Consider the following 24,319-nt stretch of genomic DNA (forward strand, 5'->3'; position numbering starts at 1 on the left):
TACTTTAGTTTATATTGTATATTGTTATACAATATTGTATATTGTTATACAAAGTATGTATGAATTTAAAAGGAGTTTTAAATTAGAGCCGGAACTATCTGGAGCTGGTGTTTTTATAAGGAGCTGAGCTGGAGTTGAAATATTTCTAGGTGGCACTGGCTCCGGAACCAGCACTAAGCTTGCTCCTTTCTTTGGTAATTTTGGAAGATCAAAGTATAAGTATTTTTTGTTAAAGGGGTTCTATGAAGTTATTTTTAATATGAAAATTTTTTTTTTCATTAAACTGAAATTAATGTCATTTAAAGTTTTATCATTTCTAAATAAAGCATTTTATACTTTGGTATTGATATTATATGTGTAGATTGAGTGTTAAGAATTTTCTGCAATTGAGTTTATATCAAGCAATCTTGATACCAAAACCAAAACCTTATATTTTATAAAATACTTTATTATTTTGATTTGTTTCTACTGGAGCTGCTCCGAGCCGGAGCTGGAGCTAAAAATTTCAATGGAGCCAGATCCTGGAGTTGGAGCCATTTTTTAATCTTGGCTCCAAAACCCTGGGATATAATATGTATAAATAGCATATTAGGTAAAATTGAAATAAAAGACTTTTAATATATTTTACCTAATATTTAATATCATAAGCACTCTTCATCACAAGCACTCTTTCCATGTGATGTAGCAAAAAAAATGCCATTCTGCAAATACTTTATGATCTTGTTCATAGTGACATAAGTTAGATATGTTTTTATAATTTTTGTTTTGTGAACCTGCACCATCACTAAAATAAATGCAATGGTTAATATAAGGCATCAGCTCTTAAATGTTTTATTACTTCATAAATGAAACAATGAACTGAGTTTGTATTGTCTTGCAAATGATCTGAAATAATACAAACACTTTTACATTTTATCTTATTTTCTTCCATATAGTAAATAATAAAAGGATGCAATGTTGCTTGACTTCAAATGGAAACCTTGTACTGCACCTTGAATTAAAAAACTGTAATTTTCAGCAAAATTTAGTATTACTAAAAAATTTTTACTTGGTATTTTTGTTATTTTTAGATGCTGCAAATATGCTGCAATATATCTGCAAATATGCTGCAAATATATCTGGGCAGTTATCGCAACTGTGTAGCATGCAGTCTCAATATGTTAAGTCACATACAACTAATGTCAAGAGTTCTTTATAGTCTGAAATATCTGGTATTTTTAACGCCTAAAGTTTTGCATTCTGTTTGTAATACATACTGAATAGAGACCTGAAGCACCTCCAATAGGAAAAGATCGCTTTGGTCTAAGTTCACAAAACTTATAAAACCCAATTTTGGTGTCAAAGGAAATTTTAATGAACTCAAAATAAAATACTTTTATATTAACTAATAGAATTCTTTTTTGAAAATGTTGTCTTTTACCACCAACTTGGATTGAGACATACTGTTTCATACCTGGACACATTTGAGAGTATTCATCTGATTAGTAAAATTTATAAACTTGATTTTTTACTTTCACACTAATAGATCTTCCTTCTTTTTTAGATGGTTCTGCTATTATGCATTTGCTTCAAATACTTTGCAATACCCATTCATTTGTTTCAAATAATTTGCAGCTTTTATCATTCTTAAGGAAGCAGAAAAATAGTTTTGTGTATAATTAATGTTCCAACTCTAAGGAACCAAAGTCAGTAATTTAGGTTTTCCTAATTTTGAAGAAACATCAAACTTTTCTTTGAATAATTCCATTAATGAGTCCAAGTCTTGTTTACTTTTGCAACACAACTCTGGTTTTTGGTTCATCCTTAATTAAACCTGGAGAAACTCCCAAAACAGTCATTTTCTTTTGGATTGCAGTATGGATTTTGTTCATTTTCTTTTTTGTATAGCTGACCCTGTCTTTATAAGCTACTAGTTTTAGAGGTGAACAACCAAGACTATTAATGCTTGAATTAAAAAATATTTTTTTAATGTTAGTCTTATTAAAATCATTATCTTTATGTTGGACATGAATTGTTTCCGTAATCTTTTTATTTTTTAAATACAACATTTTTTGACATTCTGTACAAAGTTTATTACCAGGTATTAAATCAAACTCCTTCACAACATCCTGATTATTCGGATAGATTCTAAAAATTAACAAAATGATAAAACATTAAATAAGCCATTATCTTTTTAAAAATTAATTGTCAATTTATTTTTAAATTCTTTTAAATTTAATTTTGTGTTTGTTAAATGGATTTCAACAAAAGCTTCTGCCATACGAAATCTCAAATCTATCCGATTAGATTTTTTCATAGTGATTACAAATAGTTTGAATGTAATTTTCTTTACACCGCAAGTGCACAAGTTCTTGATCTTTTTCTGTTAATTCCTCAAAACCATTAATTTTTTTGATTTTGGTAAATTTTACTTCATGACAATCTTTATTTAATACTTTTCCAATGCAACATTGAGTTAGATCTAATGGTGCACTTGCCTCTTTTTTTTTAAATTATTATCTAAAAAGATTGATTTAAATATGAGTTTTGATAAGGTTTCCATAAGTTTTGGCACAATAAATAAGTATAAAAGATATAAAAGAACATTCAATAACTTGCTTGCCTTATGTCACAGCCTTGAATGTGTATGCTGAATTCTTTGTTTGTTTATATAGACACTTCATGCATCAGACATTTTTTTGAAATACTTTTATGAAATACTTTTAAATTCATGCATACTTTGTATAACAATATATAATACAAACTAAAGTACAGCAACAACTTTATTTTTATTATTGTTATTTTTATTATTATTATTGTTATTGTTTTTAATGCATTTTGGGCAATTTTCATTGTTCTCATTTTGTAGCTTCCTCATGAGTACCCACTATTTTTTTTTTCTAAAATTACTTTAATAAAGTCTATTAAATTAGAAGAAAAAAAAATCTTATTAAAACAAGTGTTGATACAAGGTTACCGGTGGTTTAAAGTGGAGGCATATTTTCTAAAGTTTTAGTTGCAGCCATTTTTAGAAGTCCATAATTTTTTACTGAACTGTATTTTATTAAAATTTGGAAGCCTACCATTTATAGAAACTAAAAAAATGTCTTTTCACTTCTTAAGTTGCAGATTTTTGAATCATCAAAAATCAACTTATATTTGTTATATTTGCAAACGACTTTTTAGGTTTTTTAGGTAGCAATTATGGAAAAAATATGACAAAAGTTTTATTTAAGTCTAAAGTTGTATACAATTAAAAGAACTAGAAAGTTTTCTAAAATTTTGTTTTTAAAATATAGAGCTTTAAAGTATGAACAAAACATGTTTTTTCTACTGAAGTTTTTCGTTTTGGAAAAATTAGACATTTCAAATGAACATATCTCATGAACCACAAAAGATTTTGCTCTGAAATTTTCAAGAATTGCTTTTCTCATTGATATTAGCGAACCCACCAAGTTTTATCAAAATCTGGAGGGCTCCATGTTGAAATCCTAAAATTTTGGTCCATTTGGCATGGAATGACCCTATATATAGTTAATTATAATTGCTTTATGGGATTTGAGATTACATGTTTTGGTATTATTCTTACTAATTAAAGACCATATTTCTTTTAAATTGGACATTTTGTCAAGAATGATTAAATGCTATTTAAAATGGTGTGTAAATATCCTTTAAAATGACATAAATTCCTTTCGTAAACATTTTTAAATACTTGTTTTTTTTTTTGTTTTTTTTTTTTGTAAAATACAAAATATAATTATGTAAATAAATGAGCTGTTTTTCAAAGTCTAAATAAATTTTATAAATATTTGTACAAAAATGTATTAATAATAATAAATAAAACAAACTTTTTTTGTAGTTTTAAGTATAGTTATATTTTAATTTTTTTTCCCTAATTTTAGTTAACGAATTCATTTATTTCAGTACATACAAATTTTAATTATTAAAATTTAATATAGTTTTTTGCACTGCTACAGTTATTGCTACAGTTGCTGCTACAGTTCTATATAAATTTGTATAAGTTTACAGCAACTAAACAAAAGAATAACGATATCTGATTTATAATGATATTTAATAAAAACAAATAAAGTTATTTGGTTTATAATAATAAATATAACTACAGTGAATATGCACATACATCAACGAAGGGTTCATATTTGGCAAGGCACTCTTTTAATTAAAAAAAATTCTTCTATATTTAAAACTAAAAAGAAATATGTTGCATCACAAAATCGTAATCAATCGAATGCCAACCTCTCCTTCCTGCTCTTGTAACTAATTATCATAAAATTGTAAACCTGCATCACCCCTCCCCGCCCTTCCTTATTGTATGGCATATTTTGTGAATAATCCAAGGAAAATGTTTCAGTTACTTTCTTTAAACAATATAAATAAAAAAAACCTATAACATATTGTTATTAAACTTAATGCTGCTGCAGTTGCTCATTTGTTGTGTTTGCACAGAACTCATGGCAACCATAAAAGTTAAGTTAATGCCAAGAAAGAGTTGCAGCACTTTTTTAGTAAGAAAATGTGAACAAAAGTGTTTGCAAATATCTAACTTATGAAAACTTCAAATAGTTACAGTTTTACTTTTACTTTAAATTGCATTGCGGCAATATCTTCTTAATTTTGATTTGTAGCATTTATTTGCTGTTTTATAAAGTTATATTGAATTTTTTATTGAATAGTGTTTAAAGTTATAGTATTTTTTAGTATAATATAGTATAGTCGCTGACATAGTTAGTGCGCTGCACTTCTGAAGTTCAGTGTGCGGGTTCAAATCTTTTTGCTTGCACATATAGTTTTTTATTTTTTTACTTTTTTTACTAAAATAAAAAATAAAGCATTTCAAAAGTTCTATAGATATTATATGCATAACATATATAAAGATAATATATACTATAACTAACAAAAGGGAGAGAATTTTTTAAAAAGCTTAAATTTTTTAAAAACATCAAAACACTGGGAGAAATATGTTGCACATATGTCATGATAAAGATACTTAAGTTATATATATGTTTAGGTAATTAGTTAATTCTCCACGTTTCACTCACATTAAAGAGACAACTTTCTTTCATATAGGAAAAAAAGACTTTGCATCCAAACTAGGCAAGTTCCTAATAAGCTGCCAATGGTCTGGAAAAAAAGTTCAATAAAATTATAATAAAGAAAAAAATTAATAAGCCTGTCCCAGCTTTTTTATAGAAGTTTACAATTTTACAATGAGAAGTTATAAAGTAGTGAACATTATTTGTTAACTCAAAGCAAAAATTTTAAAGAATTTATTTTCAAACACTTACTAAAAGATATTAAAGTAAAACAACTATATAAGGAATAAGTGGTTGGTGTGGAATAGACTTACCATGACCATGATTTTAATTAATTTTGGTTATATTAACATTTTTTTATTTTTTATTTTAAATAATGAAGAATTTTTTTTTTTAAGACTAATAATTAGTTTTTTCCTTTTATAAGTATTAATTATAGTAATTTTTAACAACAAAACTTTATATACTAGAGCTGGTTGCTCTAAATTTGTTTATGATGTACAAATTGATATTTAAAAAAATATCTGTTATAAAAGAAGTGAAATAATTGTTTAAATATTGTGTAAAACTTTAGATCACGCCACTAAATCCATTGTTAAACCAAGCGTTAAATCCTCAGTTAAACCAAGCATTAAATCCTCAGTTAAGTATTCTTTCTCATATACATGATCTCACTTTACAACTTGAAAAAGATAAGGCAACGTTAGCATTACTAGCCAGTTCAGAAGATAGTGTTCAACCTAATAGCAAACAAGCAGCTGAATCTCAATTTCTTGAGAATTTTCAACAGTTAATTCAAACAGCTAAAGGTTTTATACAAAAGGATCCACGACAACACAGTGATATTGGTAAATCATCTGAAGATAATACCGTCAATAAACAGGTAATTCAGTTTAATATTTCTATATTCTTTTATGTATTATGATCATTTTGGTTTTGATTAAATCATTTGATTTAGCAATTAGCACAGCAATCATCACAGCCATTAACTTTACAATCTACACAACAATCAATACTTCAATTACCACAGCAACCAGTGCATCAATTGCCACAGCAACCAGTGAATCAATTGTCGCAGCAACCAGTACATCAGGTAACACAGCAACCAGTACATCAATTACCACAACAACCAGCACCATTTGATGAGGGTGATGAAAACAAAAAAGGAAGAAAGTATCATCATGGAGAAGACCATCAATCAAGGTTTTACATTAAATTCATACTGATTCGTTTTAAATAAAGCATGTACGCAAAGTAAAATGTGAAAGTAGAAAGCTATCAGAAATAACTACTCATAAATGTTTAAAACTAAATGATTTCAATGCAATAAAATAAAATATTTCCAAGAAATTTATTAATTATTTTAAGCATTTAATGAAATTTTAAACTTTTGCTTTGGTGATATCCATAAGCTTGTGCACAGAATAAAAAATATTGATGCTTTAATTAAATTTTAAAATCTTTGTTGAGACATAAAAACCTGATGATACAATATACTAATTTAGAGTTATTTGAAGATACAACGTACTAATATAGAGTAAATACCTGATGGTATTAATAAAGAGTAATATATAAAAGAAGATACATGATAGTACTAAATGATCTAATTTATGCATAAATACATTTATCTATAAAGATAAATATAAGCAATAATAAAAATAGGAATCAAATATCAAAAATAGCAATAATAATTATTATTTATATGTTTATTATTTATATAATTTTTACAGTTATAATTACTGTAAGAAAAAGTAGTCAAGTTCTGAGGGTTTGCTGTTTTAGGCACCACAATCACATCATTTTTTTTTATACCATTCCATAACTAATTTACTATGAATTGAAGCCAAATCAGGCTGGAACACAGGTATATTATGTGATTTATTAAAATATTTTTATCATTATTATCATATATTGACCAGAAAGTGTGGAATCTAAACATAAGGTGATTTTTTACAAGTTTGCAAATAGCTTGTCAAATCAACACTTTTTGATTAAACTTATGTATTAATTATATATTAATAATAATAAATTTCTTATCCGCTTTTACTTTATACTTAGCAATAAATAGACAGTACCTGGAATTTGGTTGTACTTGATATTGAAGTCTCATCGTCTTCAATAATACAAAATTTTTTTTATAAATAAATTTTTTTTACAACTGCAGCTGATTCTTTTTTCTTTTCTTTTTGAATTTCAAAACTCTTTATGCTTTGAAAAAATATAAACCAAGTTTACTTTGAACTTTAACAACAAAAGAGAAACTCTATCTTTTTGTGCATTCTCTGAGTGAGACACTTGGGTTAATCTCAATACTGTTAACTAATTTTTTATCTTAAAAACCCTCCTTCCTTCCACCATCAGGTTTGCATTCCTTCCTTCATCAGGTTTAACTAATTTTGTTTGCGAAGAATGATAAATAACATGACCAATATTGTAGGGATATATTTCAAATATTTTTTTATTGAAGTATAGGTCCTATTGGAATTATCCAAATATTTGTGCATAATTTTTCACCAGCATCTTTGTCATATTTAAAACTAATTTTAAGAAAAATGAAGAATAAATGACGTATTCTTTCACTCTTTTTTTTGTGTGTGTACTTGCTTAGTATATTTGCAGCTGAATATATTAACCCAGCATAATTTTTTATTGTGTAAATTTGATTAATAAATATTCTTTGATATATTATTTTTGTGTTTTTACTGTGAAATTAAGTGATTGTTATTTATTGTGTTTTTGTTTTTTTTAGTTACTAAAAAAAAATTCAGTTAAATTTTTTTGAAAAAACTTTTTAGTTAAATTTTTCTGAAAAAATTTTTTAGTTAAATTTTCCTTTGTAACAAGACCTTAAATCTGTGCGCAACAAGAAAAAAATATATGCTATGTGTAGGAAAAGTACATCTAAGAAAATATAAAAAAACTCCAATAATAATAACCAATCTAATATAAGTTTTTTTTAATATATACTCATTGCCATTATGCCTAACCCAATGATATATTATGTTAACTAGATGTCTAACTTCGATCTAAAAAGTATAGCATCTTTTGCCCTTTTTTACAAATGGCGGATTAAATTTGTAAACAAATATGATTTTTACAAACAGCGGATTAAATTAGTAAACAAATTTAACTTTTCTTTTATTAAATAAAGTAAATATATTTTAAATATAAGTTCTATTTATGTTTAAGTGTTAAGAGGAAATGAGAATACTTTTAAAATAGTTATTTATGTTTCCTAAATTCATTTCCGATTAGAAAGGGATAAAAGTTCGATATATATATATATATATATATATATATATATATATATATATATATATATATATATATATATATATATATATATATATATATAAATAAACACACACATACATACACACATACATACACACATACATACATACATACATACATACATACATACATACATACATACATACATACATACATACATACATACATACATACATACACACATACATACACACATACATACACACATACATACATACATACATACATACATACATACATACATACATGCATACATACATACGTACACATATACATAAATACAGCCCCCTGAATTAGAAAATTGCAGCTGGTTTTAGTCTACAAAAAATGTCACTGAAGCCAAATTTTTTGGGCTAAATGATAGGATTAGCTATAACTATACTGTTTTCTAATATTGTGATGCTTATCATTTACCTTACACTCTAATATCTAATTGCTGAATCTTCTATAAGTTATAGTGTGTGTGTGTATATATATATATATGTATATATATGTGTGTGTGTGTATATATATATAAATATATATATATATATATATATATATATATATATATATATATATATATATATATATATATATATAAACACACACACACACACAATAAATTTACTGCTGTAAAAATAATAACAGTCAAAACTTATTTTAAATTATTGCTTGTTTAAACTCCAGGTAATTTATGTATTATAAATAAAAAATAAAGTTATAGGAAAAAAAATAATAATTCTAAAGGTCCAAAGAATTTGCACGGTAATTTAAAAACTAACCGATAAAAAATTATACTAAAGCTATTTGTGTATTGTATGAAACATTAAAATCGATTTTTGTTTAAACAGAAACTTAGAGGAATTATTTATTTAAAAATTTAAATGTTTTAGATTTAATTATCAATTATTTAATTAGAAATTAAATAATTGAAAATAAAAAAATAATAATAATAAAGATGTATCTTAAAATAAGTTATTAAAAATTTTTTGTTTTGTTTTAAAATAACTTCAAAGAGTTTAAATTAGTTTTTATATGTTTTAAACTCCTCTGTATTTTATATACATATCTACTAGAGTGTTATGAACATTTAACTTTTAAGAAAGTATTGAATAAGATTTAAATATAAAATTAATTTATATATTATTTCTCAATTTCTTTCATTTTATATATTTGATCACCGCTAAATTCCTTTAGTCTGTTGCAATTTGTGGTTGTTTTTTTAATATTAGATCATACTGTATGCTTTATTTTTGAGTGTTGTCGGATGATTTATAAAAAGAATTCAAGTATTAAAGTTTAAATCGTATTTTTTAATAATAATAAAAATATCATTAATAATAGATCAATATTAGTTATAAAAACAGAGTTTATAAAAAGTTTGCACTTTTAGATATTGCAATTCGCACTTAATTCAAATATTACTTAATTTGAGCCTTGATATATATATATTAAGTTACTACTATTCCGATTATTTATTTTCTCTTTTTCCCTACCTTCAACTCTATGACTTTTAACTTTTCACAGAGAAACAAATTGAGCATGGTACTACTAGTCAGTATAACAATCTTTTAATTGAATTGTTGTAAACTTTCTCTTGAAAATTGAATTTGCGTCAACATCTCGTTAATTTTGATCTACAGCATTTATTTTCATTTTATCAAGTCTTTTGTTTATTATATATTTTTAAATTTTTATTAGTCAACATGCCAGTGTGATGAGTTGTTAGTTCGCAGAGCTTCTGAACCAATAGAATAATGGTTCGAATCCTACCACTGGCAACTTTTTTTTTAATAATTTTCAATTTTTTAAAATACAAAATAAAATACTTTTAAAGTTTTATAGATATTGTATACATTACATATGTAAAGATATTATACACTATAACAAACAAAAGGATTTTTAAAAAAACTAAAATTCTTAAAACACCGGGAGAAATTTGTTGCGTATGTGCCATGATTGAGATACTTATGTTATTAATGTGGTCAGGTAATTAATCCTAATAAGCTGCGGATGGTCTGAAAAAAAGTTATGCTCTAAAACTTAATAAAGAAAAAATTTCAGGAAAGACAGTCCTGCTACTCTAGATAGTGGTGCTGTGGAGGCAAAAAAAAGCCCGTAACTAGAAAAAACTTTAATGTTTATTTTAACAGTTACAAGTCCTTTTTGCTGTAAATGAATATGGCCAGATTGAAAAAATTGAAAATATATTTTGTTAAGAGGCGGATTTGACCTCTCGCAAAACAGCACCAATGACAGTGCGTTAAACCACTGATCTATCGAATTTATGCATATAATTGAAAAACAAACCATTTTATAAACTCTTATATCAATTGCAATTAATCAACTTTTCAGGCAGGTTTTCTAAATAAGTGCAACTCTATTGCATAGGAATAAAGTTGAGCATATATATAAAAATATGTTATATGCAAATGTAAAAAATCCACTTATATAACGTTTTATACAGGGCCGTGTGTAATATTAAAAAACTTTTCTAATAGTTACAAGTTTTTTTTTGCTCAAGCTGTTTTGTTTTAAATTTTTGTATTTAAGTTATTATAATTTAAAAAATTGACAAGATTGAAAAAGCAGAAAACATATTGTCTCATCCAAGTGGAAAATTTGAAACTTCAATTTTAGATTTGCCCATCTTCTCCTTAGACCATTGATATGGCCTTTTTTGTAAATCATTAAAGCCAAAATTTTTTGTGTGTGTGGCGTCACTTTGTGGCAAAAAAACTAAACAAAACTTACTAGAAATAAGATTTTATTTAAATTTTTTTTTATGAAAATTCCTTTTATTAAAAATATGAAGAATAAATTTTTATGGGATAGATTCTAATAAATACTAAATTGCTATGTTTTTGTTTTTCAACTATTTATTTATTACTGTTGTAGTAAATACTAACTCTTATCTGTAAAATGGTATATCTGTACCAGTTTTATATCTTTTTGTGCATTTGTATGCACCATAATTAAAATTAATCAAAAAATGTAAGATATATGTGAAAGCAAACTTGGCGTATAAAACTTTTGCCACAAACTAGCATCACTGCGCAAAATTTTTTTGGCTTAACTTTTAGATTAGCATTTTATAGCTACAGTCACATCCATAGTTTTTAATGGTCTAAGATCTTCTTAGTTTTTAGTTTTTACTTAGCCATTTGTATAGCATTATGTATATGTCTATAAGTGTAAGCGTCTTTAGCATATGATAAGTTTTCAAAATTTATTATGCTAAGGGGAGGTCTTAAACCCCCCAAAACGAGACTGATGACAGCACACTAAATCACTGAGCTATTAATGATATACATTTAGGATAAAAACAAACCTAATTATGAATCTCTTATTAGCTCTATGTATGCGGAAAAGGTGTGCGTGTTAATTTTTTTGCTCTTAAAGCAATTTTTTAGAATGAATTATTTTACTAAAAAATATTGAAGTAAATAAGGAATAGGTATAGAAATGATTGGTGTAGAATAGATAAGTTTAGAAATGATAGGTTTGGTAAAGACTCGTATTTTACGGGTCTGGAAATTAGGACATATAAGAAAAAAGTAGAGAAAAGGTTGATGTGAAATAGACTTACAAAGACCAATATTTTCACAGGTCCGGTCGGCTAGTTATACTTACTGCTACAGAAGCTTAACAACTTACAGGTGATCAAAAAAAGTTTTTTTTTTTTTTTTTGAATAAAAATAAGTCCATTTGTAGTTCGTTTGTTTGTAGGCTTTTACTACATTACAATAAGAATAATTTTCAGTAATTCATTTTATGTTCTTTTGAAAAAAAGTACTGTGGTATTTCCGTTATTTGTTACGTTAGACCAAGTTAAAAGTAAATTAAATTGAAACTTGCAGAAAACTTATGAATGTTAATTCTTGTGAAATGAGGTTTTGGCTTTCATTACAGTTTGAATGTTTATAATGTTTTTTTGAGGCTTTAGTAGGTCTCATTGAAAACTTCTCTGATTGAATTTCAGAGAATAAATCTTTTTGAAAATGCATGAAAAAATTTACCTGCTTTTAAAAGCACTGTACCAAACCATTATAGGAACTTTATATTACAAATTAGACTTAACATTTGACCATCATTAATTTGTATTGAGTAGTTAAGTAGGCATAATAAGAGATAAAATCTCGTAAAGAAATGATCATTTGTGATTACTATAACTAGCTATGTATTATATATGCAGCATATAAATATAATTGTATAAAACTGCTAACAAAAAACTTTTTCAACTTAAAAAATAATTAAATTCTTTATTAAAAAATAAGTTTAGAATTAAATTCTAAAATATAATGAATATTTATATAACCTTTTATATAAATTATTTAGCATTACAGCAGCACCAAAAATTCGAGAAGAACATTACTCTGTAAATGAAGGTCCTCCTAAGAAAAAGCCGTTGATTGATCTATATGAGGACCAGTTGCGAAAGAATTACGAAGAAGATGATGATGCTATGCAGATAGACAATGATGACGAAATTCACTTAAGTAAATTATTTTAGTATTTATCATTTCTTACAAGTAGAGCAAATTATTTTCGAAAATACAACTCTTTAAAAATAAATCACATATTCTTACAAATATTAACTTTTTAACAACAAACAACATATTATTTGTTACAAATATAATAACTTTTTAACAACAAACCACATTATTTCTTACAAATAACACTAATTATTGCTAACAATATTTGATTTTTGCAAGAAATTTTTATAGTTTTTAACAATAAACCACTTGTTTCTTACAATGATAATATTCAAAATCATCCACATGTCGTTCTTACAAAATATTCAAAACCTTTGCGATAATCATCATTATAAGAGTTTAATTTTTTGTCATTGAGAAATTTTTTATAATTGATAACTATATACACCTTAACACACTAGCTAAACCTCATTTTAATATCAGAAAACTTTTTTTTGCCATCTACGCCACTACTTTATTACCATGTTGAAAAAAATACTGAGTTCATCTCACCATGTTCTTTAAAGTACTGTGCTCAATTTGTTTCTCTGTGCAGTGTTCTTTCAAAGATTTGTTTCTCTTTACAGTGGTCTTTTAAAGGTTAATTTTCAAGATTATTTATTTGTAGGGTTAAAAAAGAATGAAAATAAAGTTACCATTGTAATTAAATTAAATCCAACCATGTATTAAAAGTGTATCATCCAAAAACATTAATATAAATATATTTCATTGAAGATAATATTTAAAAGTTTTTGCCAAAATTTATACATGTGTTTGTTTTTTGTTATTTGCTTTGTTTTACTTTTTTTTCTTTTTGTTAACTTTTCAATTAAATATAATGTAGATGAAAGTAAGCAACATGGGTCAAGGTGGCAAGCTTTTACTGAGCAAGTTCAACATAACCAGGAATCACCTAAAAATCATGGTAGAATCGAAAGTAGAATAGAAAATAATACAAGATTATTATTGGAGCACAGAAATAATATGCCTCCACCAAAGAAAAATCGAGTTACTGGTAGTGTTTTTTTATAGTGTTGTTTCAAGTTTTTAAAAAATTTGAGTACAGTCTTTCTTCAATGATTTTTAAAAATTTAAGTAATATAAAGTGGTTTTAATTTGTTAAGAATCTTGTTAAAGTTTGAGATTTATTTAGTTGCAAGTATTACTGTCTGGGTTGGTCGTTTGCCAAAGAATTTATCAATAGATGTTGTTCAGGATGCATTTCAACAGTATGGCGAAATAAAATCTATTGATGTAAGTTTATATTGGTTTTAAAATTGTGTTTATGTTTCCATTCCTAACTTTTATACTACATATATGAGTTTCATACATAAATTTTTATACTTTTAATATATAAAAATGTTAGGTTTTAAATACTATGAGTAACATATTTTAAAAAGATAATTGTATAAAAAATTTTAGTACATTGAAGCTCGTGGTTGTGCCTTTGTTACTATGAAAAGTAGAGTTGAAGCTGAGAGAGCATTACGTCACTTAAAAAACAAGCGTATAGGTGGATATGATGTTAAGGTAAGCTTCTTTTTTTTTTAGACAGAGATTTAAAAAATTTCATACTAGGCTGAAAAAAATTGTCAGACATTAGGTTGAGTACAGTCTTTATTCAATGATTTTAAAAAACTTAGGTAATAAAAAGTGTATAATTTGTTAAGAATCTTGTTAAAGTTTGAGATTTATTTAGTTGCAAGTACTACTGTCTGGTTGGTTGTTTGCCAACGATTATATTGTCAGTCTAAAATGTAAACCTGCTAAATCTATATTTATCAGTTAATTGTTTAGAGTTTTACTGAAAATGCGCTTTGCTTTTGTCAATTTAAAGTCAAAACTGACAGTAGCTGTCTTGTTTGGATTTATTTGTATGTTTTTTAATGTGGCAATTCTTATTATTAAGTGGACAATATCTTTGCTAGCTTGCAAAGACATTGTCCTCTTAATAATAAGAATTGCCACATTAAAAAACATACAAATTAGCAATCAAAACAAAAGGAAAAAATGTGAGCAAAATACTTTTCTCTTTAAGCATTTTTTATTTGTGCACTATTTAAAATTTCTAACAATAGAAATAGTTACATGCAAAAACATAAATTTAAGAAATAAAACAGTCAAATATTTCTTATGTTTAAGAAAACAAAGTTAAATGTTTGATATTTTTATTATTTATTGACAAAAAAAAGATTTATATTTTTTTAATTATTTTATGTTTAAACATATTTTATTTAAACTATTTTAAATTAAATTAGTTTTGTGATACATTAGTATTAGTAATTTTTTTTTTTTTCAAAGTTACTTTTTTTTTTTTATTTGTTACTGGCTTTTTTTCAGTATCGTTATATTTGTTATTCCAGTTATTTTAGTAAATATTTCATATTGTTCCAGCGCTAGTTTCATGTTGTTCCAGTGCTAGTTTTATCAATGTTGTCCAAGAAGTCTAGTCACAATCAAAATTCTAAAACATTGTTTTAAAAAGTAGTTTACGCTAAATTGTTCATTTATTTTATTAACATATGTTAGTCATCATGATACTTGACAAAAAGAATAACTATAAAACAGTAAATATTTGCTTAATTTAATAACTTGATATTTGTCCTTATGGTTTCAAACAGTTAGCTCAATGGTTAGAAATAAGGTAAATAAACTTTCTTAAATATTCATGAAACAAAAATTGAGTTTATATTTAGATTCAACTTATGTTTCCAGCCTAATTTTTTTTCCAGACTAATTTTTTCTCATAGATCATCAGAAAATAAGGGTCTCAAATTCTGATCTTCATTTTAAAGATGATTACAGCAACTTTTGAGTTAAGGCTGGGTGAATTTCCAGGTCAGGGACACATCTCAATCTCATTTTCTCGTAAAGAACTGCTTACAAGCTTGGCCTAGTAACATAAGCCATTGTTTGATAGGCGGTAATGGTATACCCCATAGGATTTTGGAGCAATAGTTTACAGTCAAAAACAAATATTGGGAGTTATATGATTGGCAAGGCGGGTGTCTAACACTTGTAGAAAAATAACCAAGTTGTTCAATTAATAATTTGTTGCTAAATATTACAGCCTTCCAATCTTCTGCTGACCAGTACTTGCGTTTCTGACAAAAGGCCATATGGTTGCTAATATTTTTTTGAAAAAATCAAGTTGTTTTTTTTGGAAGAAATATGGCTCTTTGAAATGAAATTGTTAATAAAATCTCTTCTAATTGTCACAATGCTTGGTTTAAAACTAGTAGGTGTATTTATAGATAAAATTTCAGAAGCATTGGAAAATGGATACGCTTTTGCATTAAGGTGAATGCGATTATCTGCCCTTTGATCTCATCTTTGGTTGTATAGTTTGGGTTTTGCATTTTAAGTCTCTAGTTTCATAATATTGTTGTCAATGTTTTTGTGATGCAGCTGTGTGCTACATTAAAATATGCAGCGCGATAGCAGTGTCAATCATTTTTTATGCAAAATACCAACCTTAGCATGTTTTTGTGTTGTTAATTCATTAGTTTTTCCCATAAATAGTAATTTAATTTTCTAACAAGTTATGGCTAAATCTAATGGTTTAAGAAATAAATTACCTACAAATTATTTGAATTCTTTTATTTGAAATTAGCATGATTTTATCAGCGTATTGTCCAAACAAGAGCTTTAGGTGGTATAATTTTTTTTGCTTCAGGTTTTTTAATACTTAAAGAAACTTTTTTTTTTTTTTTTTTTATTAATTTTCAAAACCTTTTTACTACCCATAATAAAGAATCTAAAGCATTTTGGAGTTTTTAGGTCAACTCTGCTCTTCGACGTGAACATGAGTTTAGTTAAAAAAATTTTAAAAAGTTTCTTAATTTATTATTGATCCTAGTTCTAATTGGTTCTGACATATATTAACTATAATTGTCAAAACATAATTTTCACAAAAATTACAAGAATTCCGACCAAGAAAGAGTTTATAATTAAGAAAAATTGCCAATAAACGATCAGAACAGATCATATTGTTAAACTATAATGTTAATTTTACCTAAAAAACGTAGTTATTTAAAATCCTATTAAAATTTGGACAACCGATTGTGATTTAAAAATTTTTTTTTTTTTTTTTAAATAATCTTCGGTCTGGGTTTTTTCGCTATAAACATTTATATTTTATGATACTGCAAAATTTATCATTTTAATTTTTTTAACGGAAATATGTTGTAGTCAACAAAATATCATACATACGCTATAATATTTTAAAATTGCCTTAACTGCACCGAGTATGCATATAATTTTATTATTCAAAATTTTGATTGTAAAAAAGAATTTTTACACAAATCTTTAAATTTTTTTGCAAATTTAAAAAATGTTCCAAACTTTTGATCAAGACTGTAGTGTTGGCAGTTTTTGTTAAATTTTCATAATATTTTTATGACTTTTCTTTCTCATTTTTGAATTGTAGTGTGGCATGTGGATGTTGTCAACATGGAAACTGTTTAATTGTCCACTATGATATAATATGATATATTATGAAAAATTACATACCGTATATACTCGCGTATAAGTCGAAGTGGGAATTTAGGGTGAAAATTTGGTCCAAAATCTGAAACCCGCGTATAAGTAAAATTAAAAACTAGCGTATTCAAAATAAAACATTGCGGTCAAAAATATTATTTAAAACATTTATTGTAAATATAAGGACATAAACACAATTAAAGAATTATGTAAATTGAAAACATTTTGTATTAGTACAGACATAGGTAAACATTAAAATTGAAATTATCTGATCAATCATCAAAAAGTTCATTGTAGATTTCCTCTGAAACATCTCCAATGTGATCATCTGTGTGATCATTATCTTCCGAGTAAGCTTCAACATCTGCCAGATCTTCAGCCTCATCATCGAACAAAGCATCGTCTTCAGTTCCATCCATAGCATTGCTGATGCCATATTTCAGAAATGAATGTTTGATCATTTCTTCAGGGATTGATTTCCAAGCCTTATCGACCCAAGCTGCAACAAGTGTAATGTCTGGTTTTTGCAAGTTGCCTCCTTTTGTTAGAGTTGCTGAACCAGAACTCATCCACTCAGTCCACATCTTGCGAAGTCGATCTTTAAAGGGTTTGTTGAGACAGACATCCAATGGCTGGAGAACAGATGTAAGGCCTCCTGGATTTACAGCAAGGTCAGTCTTAAGAGCGACTGCAGTTTTCTTACAACCATCTGTAAGATGAGCCCTAAACATGTCCCAAACCAACAATGATCTCTTGCTCTGCGTGGCTCCAGGTCTTTTGTTTCAGACATTGTTTATCCAGGATTGTGTGCTTTGCTCATCCATCCAACCTTTTAGATGTGGTTGAACAATGACTCCAGATGGGAATCTGGCACCTTTAGGTAGAGTTTTTCGTTTGAAAATGATGACAGGCTTTAATTTGCTCATTTTCTGCCATGTAAGCCAACACAACAGTGAAATGAGTTTTTTCATGTCCAGTTGTTTTGATCATAATTGTTTTTGAGCCAATCATGTCCACTGTTTGGTTTCCTGGCAAATCAAATGTCATTGGAGTCTCATCCATATTTCCGATTTGTGAAAGGTAGTAGTCATGTTTTTTCCGTAGATTAATGACAAAAGAATGAAATGAATAAACTTTATCTTCTAAAACGGCAGGAAGTTTCTGTGCAATCTTTGTTCTTTGCCTTAGTGTTAATGAGTTTCAATTCATAAATCTACTACACCATCTTGCTGATGCTTTAAAAATGGTAATATTTGATTTATTTTGGTATTTTTCACTTTTTTTTAACTGAAGGGCGCGAAAACGAATGAACCCTCTTGTGACTGTGTCCATTTTGTCGCTGGTCCAAAACTCATTCATTAATCTCATTTTCTAATTCAGGAAACGATGGAATATCTCCTCTTTTTGCACATTTGGTTTTTGGCATTTCAGAAAGATTTTTTTTATTTTTTCGCCAGTCACGCACAAGCCTCTCATCAATGTTATTTTCTCTGGCAGCATTTGAGTTACCATTGATATCAGCAAGTTCAACAGCTTTAAGTTTAAATCCAGCTTCGTAGGAATTCTGACTTCGTTTCATTTTTTGATACACTTCAGTTTATTATTTGATACAAATTAAAAATATTCAAATAAATTAAAACACTATTTGAATATCCTACACGGTTGGGTGGTTGTAAATTAATGATTTTAATTTGAGCATATTTGTAATGTAATTAATAAAACACATTTTAATTTAATAATTTAATAAAAAACATTTTTAATACAAAATCAATATTAAATGAAACATTTTTTAATCAAAAAATAAGAAATATAAAAAAAAATTTCTAGGAATAAATTTGTTTTTTTTTTCTGCATATAAGTCGAATTGCTGTTTTAGAGTAAATATTTCGTCCAAAATTTCTCGACTTCTACGCGAGTATATACGGTATTTAATATCATATTTTGTTGGTTTACTGTTTTAATTTTTTTTAATAGTTGTTTGATATCACAAAATGATGCCTCTATTTTTAGATGGAATGGGGTCAAGCAAAAGGTTTGCAGCCCTACTCTAAATTTTGGGATGAAAGTTTTGGGTGTGCATATATTCCATATGACCTAGTTAAGGAACAAGAGCTTCCTGCATTATTAGAAGGTTCAATTATTGATGAAGTAACACTTCCTGTAGGATTAACACTTCCTAATGGTAAAAATTTAATCTGTATATATTCACTTAATCAGATATTGATCAAATGTATTTAACCTTTTTAACTTTATTTAGATAATGAAGAATTTTTTGAATCCTCAACAGAAACTTCTATTCCTTCAGATATGTCAGTTCCTCGTCCTTTTATCATGCCTCCTGGTCCTTTACCTTTACCAGGGATGGGCCTTCCAGGACCAGGGTTTAGAGGACAGTACCCTCCTTTACATCAAATGTTGCCGATGCCTTTTCGACCTCCACCACAACACATGATTCCAATGCAAGGAGGTGGTCCACATATTAACAATAATCCTAATTTTCATGTTCATGATGACATGCCTCGAGATCCCAGAGATTTGCTTAAACAGATTCATCCTCAGTTTCAGCCAGGAATGTCTTCACATGGTTCAATGCAACACTGTGATTTTGGTAATCGACCTCCTTTTCATGGAAGACCCCCTGTTCCACCTGGAGAACCACAACGCCATCACATGCCAATGGCTGGGGAGCGTTTTGGGTCTCAGCTATTACCTGGGGAGCGCCCACCATTTGAAAGACATTGGTTTACGCCAGAAAATCGTTTCAATAGCCCACGATTTCCGCAAGAGCAACCATTAAATTCACGTAACTTCAACATGCATATTTCTGAGCAAAGTAGTAATCATTCTGGTATGCCCATGCCTATGCAGGGGATTCCAATGTCTGTGAGAGCCTCTTTGCCACGCCCTAATTTTAATGGTCCTGTATCATCATGGGAACCACGAAAAGAACAAGGAATTACTCAGATGCATTGTAAAGAACAGTCTTCTTTAGTTAGTGAGCCGAATATGTTTAAAAATGATCAAGATTACAAGGTAGATCAAGTTGAAAGAAAACCTATAAGTCCAGATAGGTCCAGAGATGACCGTGATCTGCGAGGCAGAGAAGTTAATCGCAATTACAATGAGCGAGATCCCCATAAATTTGAATGGAAGGAGAAAGATCGTCGAGATGATAGAATTGATCGGGATGGACGAAGAGATGACAGAAGAGATGACAGAAAAGAACGTGACACACAACGAGATGAAAGGGGTCGTAGAGATGATCGTCAAAATAGAAATGATGAAAATAGAAATAATCGGCGTGATCGTAATGGAAGAGATGACTTTAGAGATGATTGGGTTAAGAGAAATGATTCAAGAGAAAGAAGGAATCATTCTCAAGATAGGTCTTTAAGCAGGCCAAGCGAAAGTTTATTGAGTGGAAAATCACCTTCCAAAAATCATGATAATGGTCCAGACACAGAATTTAAGTTTAAAGATAAAAAAAATACAACCTTACCACCATTAGCTTTTGATTCCCATTACTCGAAAACCGAAAAGAAGGTAGGTTAATCTTTTTTAGTATGTCAACAATGTAGCGTTACAGTTACAAATTACAAAAAAGTAGCACTCAATTGCTCTACAGGACAACCAGATATTTATTAATTACAATAAAGTATTAATAATACTGTTTTATATTTAAAAAATTTCTCATCTTTTTTGTGATTATTTTAACAAAACCTTCAAAATTTATATAAAGTTAATATTTGCTAAATAAAATAAAAAGTCAGTTAGTTTGAAATTGACCGCATATTTTTGAAATTGTATTTTATTAACAAAGTATAATTTCAAAAATATGTATTTATACATATGTACATAAACTAACGTTACATCACGTATGTATGCAAAATAGAATGTATATTTTACAAATAAAATATACATTCTATTTTGCATACATACGTGATGTAACGTTAGGTTTATGTCACCCAAAAGACAACTGATAATTGAACTACTATTTTAAAATGTGCAAAAGGAAACAAAGGAAAAAAAGGTTAACTACTGTTAGTGAAAAAAAAAATTTTTTTTGAATAAAATTCTTTTATAAAAAATTTTTTTTTTTTCACTAACAGTAGTTAACCTTTTTTTCCTTTGTTTCCTATGCACACAATGATTTTTAAAAAAATAATAATGTCTAAAATAGTAGTTCAATTATCAGTTGTCTTTTGAGTGACATAAACCTAACGTTACATCACGTATGTATGCAAAATAGAATGTATATTTTATTTGTATAAATTATGCAAAATAGAATGTATATTTTATTTGTATAAATTATGCAAAATAGAATGTATATTTTATTTGTATAAATTATATAGTACCACATATACATTTACTGTGTACAGTATGCTTTGTTTTTTAAGTTTAAATTTTTTTTAGCCACGCAAAACTAACAAGAACTACAGTGAATTCTCAACTGATCAAGAGGTTATTAATAGCAAGGAATTTTTTAATGAGCAAGAAAATAAAGGTTCGTTTTTTTATTTTTAAGGAAGTAATAAATTTGCGTAAATTATTTTATAGGTAGTAATTATATAAGTAATTAATATATTATAAATATAAAAGGCAAAAACGTATAAATATAATGTATAAAGTTATTAGGAAAAATATAATTTTTTTACTTTTTATATGCTTTGAAACTTTATTTTTTTGAAAGAAAAAATATAAAAATAGCTTTTTTTTCTTTACTTTTAGTAAAATCTTTATTTTTACTGGGTTATTTACTAGCTTTAAACAATTCCACGAAGGTTAAAATGACTGTAGGATATCAGAATTTATATATTTTTTATATTGATTAAGGGATATAAGCGATTAGAAATTAGTCTAAATAGGAGGGATATAGAAACAACTTATTTGTAACAACACTTATTGTAACAACTTTTTTTAAAACTTTTGATCAATCTTGTTTCTTTATTTACTTTAAGTGGTTTGTGTGGTAACAAAAGTTGTTGTCAACTCAAAGTTTAAATAAATACTTTATAAACCTAAATGTGTTTCAAATTATTATCTATTTTTTCTGTTAATTTTTCTGGTTGAACTCTACAAGAGTATATATAAAGTTGATACATGAGCATATAAGCCAATTGTATATTTTATGAAATTTTAATTCGCTGCTGCTTGGTTAAACTACCAACAGTTTAGCAAGAGATAAAAAATATATATTGAGAGATAAAACATATTAGGAGAAAAAACATTTACTTAGAGATAAAACATTTATCAAGAGATAAAACATATTTACTCAGAGATTAAGCATACTTATTAAGAGATAAAATATATTTATCAAGAGATAAAATATATTTACTAAAAGATGAAGTTTTTGCTTATTTTCTACCTGTTCACAATTGTATAAGTTCTTCATAAAATTGCTGTAGAAATCAACCTTATTATAATCGAATTATAAAAAATTCAATTTTTAATTTAATTTCCCTCTGTAAAAGAATTACCAATTTCACAACAAAAAAAAGCCATAACTGGGGTCTTTGTGACTCTGAAGGGAAAATTAATTAACTAAACAATGATTAAATTTTTAAAATAGTTAAAAAAAAAAAAAGTTAATTTATATAATTTTATAGGCGATTTAAAACAAATTATTAACATTTTATCAAATTTTGGTTTGTGATAATTTTAGTTTTGAGGTTATTTGTACTTTTACTTGAAAAAACTCGACTTAAAGCGCGTGTTAAAATCGTTGAATATTGTTTCTAAACTTTGACATTTAGATAATGATGGTGATGATCTTTATGATCCGCTTGCTGTTTGCGAGGTAGCGACACCTCCTGGAAGTATTGTTGAGCCAAAAACCATTGTTTTGTGCAAAGAAGTTACACTTGCTGATAATTGTATTGAGCAAAAACCAAAACCCAACATTTTAAAGGAAGCCGTTATAGATGTGAAACATTTAAATGAGGATGAAGCTAATATAGATACTGGAGATAAACATAAATATTTGGACGAAATCGTTTTAAATGCTGGAGATAAACGTATAGCTTTGGACGAAACCGTTTTGGATAATGATGATAACCTTTTTATTTCGAATAAAACTGCTTTAGATGCCAGAGATAAGCCAATAGTTATTGAGGAGAATGTTACAGATGTACGAGATAAAAACATAATTTTGGAGGAAACTGTTCTAGATGCGGGAAATAAAAAAAATATTTCAAAGGAGACTGTTTCGGGTGCCTGTGATGAACACATTGCTGGTAGTATAAAAAATGGTAAAATAGTTGAAGAAAAACAAGAGGAATTAGTCGAGAATAATCAGTAATGGAACAGTTCGAATGTAATGTTTTTAATAAACCACAGAAAGTGAAGAAACTGCTTTTAATCGAAAATAGAGTTCTGAGTGAACTGAGTTGAGATTAAACTGAATCTATAGAATAATCGTGTAATTCTCATTGCATTAAATGAATATCTTGCATGGTATGTAAAATATCACATCTGGGATTTTATACGTTTTAAATTTTAACCTATATAATATCAGTCATATATTTTGTACTCTCGTGTTTCTAAAGTTTCCGCTTATACTTCACCTTAAAGTTTTACAAGTTTGAATTAACCAATGTTAGGCAATTAAAATTGTTTTGTGATAAATTGTAAACCTAAAAAGTATTCTAGCTAACCAAAAAATTTGAATATGGATTGTTTAAATCTAGGTGAAGTATTATCTCCTTGCTCAATTTTGTTGTAACTTTTATAGGCGCAAATTTAGAAAATCCATGTAATAAATTTTTTGACATTAACTATTTTTGTGTGGATGATTTTTGAGTAAATCTTACAAATAAAATTTGTGGTAAATATAATTGGGATCTTAATGACTTAGGCAGATACTTTTTATTTTTTTAGAAATTATGACATAAACAAGTCATTACCTGTGGTAAGTTTTAATAAAAGCCTCATAACACATGGAAATATTAAACAGTTCATCAATTGGTGAACATCTTCGTAATTTCAAGCCGTCGCGGAATTAAAATCGTATTTTACTTTTTTGTAGAAAACAATGAAATTAAGCTACTGGTTTTTTGG

At 27.1% G+C, this 24,319-nt stretch overlaps 1 protein-coding gene across 1 annotated transcript in view; it reads left to right on the forward strand.

The window, feature by feature from the left end:
- LOC100197273 (SR-related and CTD-associated factor 4) overlaps positions 1–24,096 on the forward strand; it is a 65,287-nt gene extending 41,191 nt beyond the window's left edge. The window contains exons 8-17 of the mRNA XM_065792952.1: positions 5,605–5,913; positions 5,989–6,233; positions 12,645–12,805; positions 13,626–13,796; positions 13,935–14,035; positions 14,204–14,311; positions 19,274–19,445; positions 19,521–20,806; positions 21,677–21,767; positions 23,017–24,096. Of these exons, the coding sequence (XP_065649024.1) occupies positions 5,605–5,913; positions 5,989–6,233; positions 12,645–12,805; positions 13,626–13,796; positions 13,935–14,035; positions 14,204–14,311; positions 19,274–19,445; positions 19,521–20,806; positions 21,677–21,767; positions 23,017–23,561 (3,189 nt within the window). The 3' untranslated portion in view covers positions 23,562–24,096. The remainder of the gene's footprint in view (positions 1–5,604; positions 5,914–5,988; positions 6,234–12,644; positions 12,806–13,625; positions 13,797–13,934; positions 14,036–14,203; positions 14,312–19,273; positions 19,446–19,520; positions 20,807–21,676; positions 21,768–23,016) is intronic.
- The last annotated feature ends 223 nt before the right edge of the window (positions 24,097–24,319 follow it).

The sequence above is a fragment of the Hydra vulgaris genome, chromosome 03, assembly GCF_038396675.1.
Source record: "Hydra vulgaris chromosome 03, alternate assembly HydraT2T_AEP".
In the NCBI taxonomy this organism is placed as follows: Eukaryota; Metazoa; Cnidaria; class Hydrozoa; order Anthoathecata; family Hydridae; genus Hydra; species Hydra vulgaris.